Below are 9849 nucleotides of genomic sequence, written 5' to 3' on the forward strand. Positions count from 1 at the left end.
CGCTGTAACACAGTAACAGCGCCCCGAAGCATCCCATGCGATTTTTAGGAAGTACTGCGACGCGTACAATTCTGTCACAAACTCACCGTTCAAAACGACACATGGATTCGCAACAAAAAGCCACATGTTGTAATACCATAATGTTGAATATTTTAGCCGACTATGTATTACTCACCATTACCTCCGAAAACAAGAGAAATCGCCATCATCTTTGCTGGAACCCCACTCGACACTATCGACACTGCCGCTCGCCATTTTGAAAATATCACGTAAGTAAATTGATCTGGGCATGCGCAAATGAATATTCATGTTTACGTCATCTGCCATATATGTACATATGTACAATGTTGCTCGTAGTTCTCGGACCATTCATAGCTATCAGTATCATCATCATGGAGTTCAAAGATGCTATCAAGGAATTAGAGGAGGAGGCTGGAATTAAGTTTAAAGAGGAGCAGGTAGAAATAATGGAAAGCACAGTGAAACAGAAGGACACCTTAATGATATTGCCAACTGGGTTTGGCAAGAGCGTTTGTTTTGGTTTCCATCACCAAATCTTGGATAAAGTGAGTATGCAATGGCATCAATAAGTACAGTGAAAGTAGCAAACTGAAGCCATACAGGGTACTAGTTATGATTAGATATTTCAAATCATGATAATGATAATCATTATATCACTATCATAATCTTATATAATTTATCAAGCAAGGCAGGTTCTGATGACATATTAATAATATTAAAATATCGATCAATTAAAGCAAGCATGGTTATGAGATAAGGAAAAATGATTATTGATTGAACACGAATAGAAAGGCTTGCATTATTGTCACCTTCCCTCCCCAGGTATATAGTATCACGATCATGAGAATGAGTACTAGGGACATGACATAATAATTTAGTGCTTATTTTATTCCTAATGCGAATGAGAAGGAAGAGAATAAGTGTATGAATATGCTTGTACATTACCATCACCAATACATAAAAGGTGTATCACACACTCGTATGTATAAATAACAATATCAATATGAAGCTATAATTGAGTGTATAGTGTTATTAGATATAGTGTCGATAATAGTGCAAAAAAAAGACACTAAATGTTTTGAAAATGACATAGGGAGCAGTGGAATACAATCCCCATGACCATATGGATGGATCTGAAAGGGTTACTTTCTAGTTTTTCATTAACCAATCCATCATACCTTTAAGATGAAAGCCAGTCTAAAACTTTATCTATATTTCATGAGAATGAAAAAAAAAATCCAGGAGAACACTGCAAAAATGATAAAATCAGATTTTAAAAAAAAGGAAATAATGACATTCTGATATAAAAATTTCGGAAGACACTTCTTGTCCCATTGCTATGAATGAATGAATGAATGAATGAAGAAAATGAAGGACTACTCAGAGTCAACTTTATTGATCTGTATATCACAGTACATAGAAATTTAGCTTCCAGTTCATCCAACTTGTTACACACAAATAATCATTAAACACACATGCGTGCAGACACACACACACAATCAAACAGCAAGTGACATGCCCGAAAGAAAAAGACAGGAAAGGATTCCCATACGGTGGAATTCTTTGAAAAAAGAAAGGTCTCTTTAATAAATAATCAAACAATCCTGAAACATTGAAAATAGACAAGACATGTATGTAACAGAAGTGTATTCAAATCAAATCACAGCAGATAATAAACATGAAGCAAAAATGAATATGAGTCCCCAAGAAGCAGAGCTTGTGAGTGGAGCCCATTGTGAATGTACAACATTTTACAGTGTGAAAGGAAACTTGATTTATAGATGAGACATCTGGGACATTGCCCCTGCAGACTGTTAAAAAACAAACAAATAAAGAAACAAACAAAGAAACAAACATACCCTCTATCATGAAAATCACCTGTTATTTTCTTAATCCGTCATATCTCCAGATGTTCATTATGTGTGCACTTCCTTTATTGCAAATAAATAATGAACCACACATTCAAAATGTGCTTTAAAAACGAAATTAATAAGTGCCGGTAGGCCCGATAGTAAATCAGCGCCCAGCATGCGTTCTTTTTTGTTACATCTCATGAATATTCATTTCAGATCTCAGCGAGCCGTCCGGGTTATTTTCCACACGCATACATTGCGTATTATAGTATGTGCTACGTTTTATCCATATTCGCGCATGCGCTGTGTAAGTCGTACCACAATACGAAATGCGGTAGGACTTTAAAACCCTCGGATAAACTCTTTCACAGGGCTCTCAAAACAGATCATATTGTAAATCGACTTCGCCTGCTGTGATTGTAAGTATCTTATCTAAGAGTAAGGCTACTAATTTCAGTATAAAACCCTGTATTTTGGTCTCTGGTCACGTAAATGCTAAGCCATATCAGGTGCTTCCGTGACAGGATAGGCCTTGCTGTGCGACCCCTTTACGGTACGTATTTGTCCGTATGGGGTCGCTGCTGCGGTTAGTGTAGTAGGGACTTTTAAAGGACAAGTTCACCTTCATAAACATAAGGATTGAGAGAATGTAGCAATATTAGTAGAACACATCATTGAAAGTTTGAGGAAAATCGGACAATCCCTTCAAAAGTTATGAATTTTTGAAGTTTTTGTGTAGTAACCGCTGGATGAGAAGACTACTGCAGTGTATGAATAACTTAGATGTCACATGCGTACAACAATACAAGGAAAATATAAAGAGAATTTCACAAAATTTCATCTTTTGAAAAAAGTACACATTCCCTTGACTCGTTACCGATTTATGTTATGGGTAATATTATTCCCCCTGCCTTTAGAAAGAGGCAAGTCAAGTGGTCTTTTATTATACGAAAAAAGTGAAAATATGTTGAATTTTCTTTATATTTTCTTTATACTGTTGTACGCATATGACTCACAAGCTGTAGTAGTCTCCTCATCCAGCGGTTCCAACACAAAAATTTTAAAAATTCATAACTTTTGCATCGATTGTCCAATTTTCCTCAAACTTTCACTGATGTGCTCTACTTATATTGCTGCATTTTCTCAACCCTTATGTTTATGAAGGTGAACTTGTCCTTTAAGTTCTGGTTCTGCTGCTGCTCCCCGAAACCGTCAACGAATCCAAGCTTCTCAGTAGCACATTGCATTGAATGCTCTTCTCATTATCACTGTCAGAAAAGCGACGCGGAGACGCTGATGCTGACATCCATTGATCATGTAAACAAGGTTTGGAGGAAATACTTGAAATGCTGCACAGATTTTGGTCGGAAAACGCAAGACTCGGAATCAATACGAAAAGCACATAACATACAATGTATGTTGCACAAGCTGTATGCTGTACACGCGATCCGGGGGATCCCCGATCGAGAAGTAAAAGCCACCTCGAAATTGACATGTACAATAAGTCACGATGCTTTAAATGGGCGAATATCTGTTCTACACGTATTTATCAATTTATTTATTTGTAAATTTTAAATTACTTTTTCTGTCGAAAAATAGATTTAAAATGCTGGTTATTGTGATATTTATAATTCAATTTATAACAGTTATGGAAACGAGTAGAAGTTAGTCTTAATCTTACGCACGGTTTATGTACGTTCTAATTTCATTCTCCTCTTACGATCTCTAAGATATATCATTTGAGCAATTTTTAATAAAACGAAAAATAATTTTGAAATTCCATCATTATATGTAGAGATTAATATAAATATTGGCGTAAACTACGTATGTTACATTGCTACATGCAATATACCTGTTTGCGATAAGACTACAAGATTAGAGATCGATCGACTTTTTTTCGATCCCCACAAATTGCCTGCTGGACGCGATCTCATCGACCAATCAGGATGCTCGAAATGAATGAGGGGATGGGGGTGGGGCCAATTTTTTCCGAAATATTTCGGGGAGACTTGGCAAACCAGACTGGACTGTTTTGGAGGTCGAGATGCGTGCGTGCGCGGCAAATTAATACACGAGCATACGGTGGGGCATACGCGTGCTGTAGCGGTGTGTGCGCGCGGTAAATGATCACACCAAAGAGATTTGTAGCAGCACGTACCCCGTTAGTTTACCAATAAGTCACCGGCCGAGAGAGGGAGCTATTTTTATCGGTATAATCATGTCACTCTCTCCGGACGCTCCCCGATGGCAAAAAGAAACAAAAGAGCTAATTTTTGCTGACCAGTCCTTTGACCACGGTTATGTAAAAAGGTACACGTAGGCTTAGCCCATAATACTTGCCACGTAGCCCCCTTTCCCTAACATTAACCGTGGACATAGCTTTTTCTCTCACTCTGGCTCCTCAACCTCCAAAGGAGATGGACATAGACCATCGCTCTCCTGCGTCCGATACAAAAGGGAGATGTAATATTATACTTTACAGAGTCAAGTCCATCCCGTATTGAGTCAGTTTTACATTGTACTATAATTCTTGGAGTTCATACAATACACCACATCGGTGAGGTGCATGTTTCAAGCAACATTAATTCTAAATAGTTGTGGAACAGTTACTACGAAGATGAGATGCCTTCCTGTCATATTTTTTTGCGGACGCTGTATGAGGCTTGCATCAAAGCTCATCATCTCGCATCTCCTCCCATCGACAACCCCGTCGTCAATGACTAAGGATGAACTTCATCTATGTCCAGCTCACCACGAATTAGCGTAAATTTATTGTGAATCTCCAAGTGGGATCGCATCCTTAACAATCGATGTCAACGCTATTGATGTGAGTGCCGGGCGACGACGAGGCGGCGAACACCGGTCCCGTTCCAGACAGTGCGTGTACACGTCAGCATCTCGACCCGGAGTTCATCGTGGCAGTGCGCACTGCAGTTCGCGATCGCGATCCAGGTCCCCTTGGAGAGTGACGTGGCCGCTGTTTCACCCTGGAAGCGACTAGCTGACTAGGGACTCTGTTCGGACTGTCGCGGTGGTTCGTAACTTATGCACCCTTTTATTTGTATTACCGCTCCTAATAATTATAATCACATGTATGTCCCCTCAATTTTAAGACCTCCTTTTAAACGTTTTGACCAAATATAATTTGGTGTGATTGCTCATGGAGAGTCGTAAATAACCATATTCATATTCTGGGGGAAATACCCTATAATTATCACCTGCGTGTGATATAATGATGTACACGACAATAAAGCGTGTATAGTATTGAAACTTAAGTATTCTGTTGTCAACGCCCGTTATTACAATTAGTAATTGTCGAGTGGAGTCATAACTCAAGGCGTTGGAATATGGCTGTATGACGAGAGTGTGTTTGGTGTGTAGTTTGTTACACAACAAAAATAATATCTTGCCACATCAACACGCCCCGAGGCCTACCTTCCAACAAAGTGGTGACCCCGACGTGATCTAAAATAGGTGTGATTCCACTCCATTTGATAATATGACTTTATAATACCCATGTTGTAGTTGACAACCACACACGCACTTAGTGTGAACCATACTATCTGAGCATATTCTTGCTACTATATAGGCTCATACTACATAGATTGGCAATTTTGTCTTATGCTTACGTAATGTATGTTGCTGTCTGTTAAGTTTGCAAATTATTCACGATTGTTTGTGGGCCTAATAGTTCGTATTCAGTAGCAAATTGCTGCGGCAGTGACCGATACCACATAACACTCCGGTCAGGACCTCGCGCCCTCGTTAGGCGATTTTATTCTTGCGTGAAGAGATTGTAACCATGGCTACCGACAGTGCGGAGCAAACTCTATCCCCAGCGGCCTCGCCTGCAAAAGAGCCCGAGGAACGCTCACTCATAGGCACAGTTTCTATCAAATTGCCCCCATTTTGGGCAAACGACCCCCAAATTTGGTTCGCACAAGCGGAGGCACAGTTTAGCACGCGCGGCATTTCTAAAGAGGAGACAAAATACGCCTATGTTATCGCCGCATTGTCACCCGAAGTGGCGCAGGATGTGCGTGACTTAATTGTTAACCCACCGTCTGCCAACCAATATACCAAACTGAAACAAACTCTCATAGCACGAATGTCCGAATCTGAACAGCGCCGCGTTAAGCGACTCCTAACTGAGGAGGAACTCGGCGATCGTAAACCTTCTCAGCTTCTGCGGAGAATGGAGCAGCTGGTAGGCGATCAAACGCTAGAAAAGGGTATTCTGAAGCAGCTGTTTCTGCAAAGACTCCCCCAAAACGTCAGGCTAATTTTAGCATCAACCTCTGACGCCCTAACTTTGCAGGAGTTGGCCGAGCTCGCGGATCGGATCGTTGATGCCCACGTACCGGGTGTCAATACAATGACAGCTAGCCCTCCGATAATAGCACCAGTAAGCAGTAGTGGGGGAAATTCGAGAGGGGTTACGCCTCCAGCGACGTTGGCACAGCTAACGAGCGAGCTTGCCGAAGTAAAGCGTGCGTTGATTGATCTGACGTTTAGCGTCAAAAAGATGCAGCAGCGGGGACGTAGTCGCAGCCGTAGCACGGCAGGCAGGGGCGCTAAGACCCCCTCGCAACACAACGGCCAGCACGGCCAGCAAAGCCAAGGAGCGAACGCTGCGGCGGCAGCGTCAAGTGATCAGCCCGGAGCTAATACACAGCAGCTATGCTTTTACCACTACCGATTTGGTGCAAACGCACATCGATGCACTCAACCTTGTTCGTACAAGGGAAACGACGTGACCAGCGGGTAGGCGCGACGACCCCGACTGGTTCCCATAGCAACAGTCGCCTCTTCTACGTCACTGACAACAATACGCAACAGCAATTTTTGATCGACACTGGTGCCGCAGTGTCGGTGTTCCCACCCGGCAAACATGAGCGAAAGTATCCATCCTCTTATCACTTGCGAGCCGCAAACAGCTCCCAAATAGCCACATATGGCCAACGTTCATTAACATTAGATTTGGGTTTGCGCCGTAATTTTAGATGGGTTTTCATAATTGCCGATGTGGCTACACCGATACTCGGTGCCGATTTCTTGCATCACTTCCACTTTTTGGTCGATGTCCAACAACGACGACTGATAGACACAGTAACAAACTTGCATGTCACAGGACAGACTGCGGTTAACGTCGGACTCAACCCCGTCGGCTTACATATGACAGCCGACGATGACAACGACCCATACCGATGCATGCTTACGACCGACTTCAGTGACATAACCAAACCGGTATACAAAGAGAGCGACGTTCGACATAACATCACACACCATATCGAGACAAAGGGACCACCCGTTAGTGCACAACCACGACGACTGACAGCTGACCGACTAGCCGTGGCCAAACGCGAGTTCGAACACATGCTCGAGCTCGGCATTGTGCGGCCGTCCAACAGCCCGTGGTCGTCACCTTTACACATGGTGCCCAAACGCACTGAAGGGGATTGGCGGCCGTGCGGAGACTATCGCGCCTTGAATAAGGCAACTATCCCCGACCGTTACCCCGTCCCTCACATTCAGGACTTCGCCTCGAATTTGCACGGCAAGCGCGTTTTCTCGAAAATAGACTTGGTAAGGGCGTATCATCAGATCCCAGTAGAGACTGATGACATTTGCAAAACTGCGATTAGCACACCATTTGGCCTATTCGAGTTTTTGCGTATGCCATTTGGGTTACGCAACGCAGCTCAGACATTTCAGCGGTTTATTGACCAAGTTCTTCGTGGCCTCACATTCGTTTATGCATATATAGACGACCTCCTCGTGGCAAGCGCGAATCACGAAGAACATGAGCGCCATCTGCGTTTGCTTTTCGCAAGACTGCAAGAGTACGGCGTAGTAGTAAACGCAAGCAAATGTGAATTCGGGAGAGACTCGCTCGATTTCTTGGGCCACCGCATCAATAGCGAAGGTGTGAGCCCACTGCCCGAAAAGGTTGAAGCCATACGTCAATGCGCCACGCCCACTTCGGTCAAGCAGCTGCGTGCATTCTTAGGCCTGGTCAATTTCTACCGTAGGTTTATCCCAAACTGCGCAGAAACATTGACACCGCTCACAGACCTCCTCCGGAATCGTGCAACACGCTCACGAAAACCACTGCACTGGACACCAGCATGCGACGTGGCATTTGCCGAAATCAAAGAGAAAGTTGCACAGGCCACACTATTGGCTTACCCTTCTACCCAATCAGCGTTGAGTATCATGGTTGACGCGTCCGACAGAGCAGTCGGGGGCGTGGTACAGCAACTGACTGACGGGGCCTGGCAGCCAATCGCCTTTTTCTCTCGCAAGTTGAACGCAGCGGAGACGAGGTACAGTACTTTCGGACGAGAGTTACTTGCTATCTACTTGACTATCAAGCATTTTCGTTACATGCTTGATGCCCGTGACTTCTGTGTATATACAGACCACAAACCCCTGACTTACGCGTTCAATGCAAAGCCAGACCGTCACAGCCCGCGCGAAGTACGGCAACTTGACTACATATCCCAGTTTACTACCGACATTCGGCACGTAAAAGGGGCAGAAAATGTAGTAGCCGACATGCTCTCCCGCCCTGCGGTAAACGTGCTCCACACGACTGAAACAGTAGACTACGCATCGATGGCACAAGCACAGCAGTGCGATGACGAGTTGCAAGCAGAGCTGCGAAACCCACGTACTAGCCTTAAACTCGAACGTTTGCCTCTCATTTCTACTGGTGGTGAGATTATTTGTGATATGTCAACCCAAAAGCCACGTCCGTACGTTCCTCAATCCCACAGGCGCGCGATATTTGACTCAGTCCATGGCTTATCTCATCCTGGTGTTAAAGCCAGCCAACTAGCTATCACTTCTCGGTTCGTGTGGCCAAACATCAACAAAGATGTTCGAAAGTGGGCACGCGAGTGCATTCCTTGCCAGAAGTCTAAAGTTCATAGACACGTCAAAGCTCCTCTCGGCACATTCAGTACACCTGACGCACGATTTGCGCATGTTCATATTGATTTAGTGGGACCACTGCCTACTTCACAGGGCAATGCATACGTTTTCACTTGTATAGATCGATATACGAGGTGGCCCGAGGCAGTGCCCATACCCAACATAACAGCCGAGACAGTAGCTAAAGTGTTTGTCGAACGATGGGTAGCAGTGCACGGCGCGCCGGAAACGGTCACCACAGACCGTGGAGTTCAATTCGAATCACGCCTATTTGAGCAATTAACGCGGTTGTTAGGCACGACTAGGATTCGCACTACCGCCTATCATCCGGCAGCAAACGGGATGATAGAGAGATTTCACCGCCAGATGAAAGCTGCACTAAAAGCGAAGAACGACCCCTCCCACTGGACTGAGCATATCCCGATCATCTTATTGGGCATTCGCTCTACTGTAAAAGATGACCTCAAGTGCTCCCCAGCCGAACTTGTCTACGGCACGACACTGCGCTTGCCCGCTCAGTTTGTTGCTCCTCAGCAGACCACTGTCGACCCGAGCGATTATGTTTCTCGATTACGTAACCACATGTCTCAATTCACACCTACTCCGCCTCGCTCCCAACACACGACTACTCACGTGCCGACAGACCTGCACACTTGTTCTTATGTTTTTGTCCGTGTTGATCGAGTTCGTAAGCCCTTGCAACAGCCCTACGATGGGCCTTACAAAGTGTTACGACGCAACGTTAGGCATTACACACTCGAAATCAATGGCAAGAAAGAGCAGGTGAGCGTCGATCGCTTAAAAGTCGCGCATGTCGAGAGCAGCAGCGCGCCGGACGATGTAGTAGTGCCTCGCGACACAACGCGTTCCCCACTCGAGTCTTCCCCAGCGACGTCGACGGCGTCGGATACGCCCGCTGCGAAGTCGGATCCACCGGTCCGACAAACGAGATCGGGGCGCCATGTCAGATGGCCGGCGCGTTATGTGGTATCGTTAGGATAACGTTATTTCATTTAGTTACGAGGCGTCTGCCATCACT

At 44.6% G+C, this 9849-nt stretch overlaps 1 protein-coding gene across 1 annotated transcript; it reads left to right on the plus strand.

Moving 5' to 3' along the window:
• The first annotated feature begins 5676 nt into the window (after window positions 1-5676).
• Window positions 5677-6642, plus strand: LOC139737719 (uncharacterized). Its single transcript, XM_071648394.1, has one exon. The coding sequence runs from the start codon at window positions 5677-5679 to the stop codon at window positions 6640-6642; it is 966 nt and encodes a 321-aa protein (XP_071504495.1).
• The last annotated feature ends 3207 nt before the right edge of the window (window positions 6643-9849 follow it).

The sequence above is a fragment of the Diadema antillarum genome, unplaced genomic scaffold (assembly GCF_040938485.1).
Source record: "Diadema antillarum isolate AM-2024a unplaced genomic scaffold, OU_Dant_1.0 seq00000701_RagTag, whole genome shotgun sequence".
Taxonomy (NCBI): Eukaryota; Metazoa; Echinodermata; class Echinoidea; order Diadematoida; family Diadematidae; genus Diadema; species Diadema antillarum.

Excerpts from the sequence above, each read along its gene's own strand:
- LOC139737719 (XM_071648394.1), top strand. The coding sequence starts at position 5,677 with ATGGCTACCGACAGTGCGGAGCAAACTCTATCCCCAGCGGCCTCGCCT.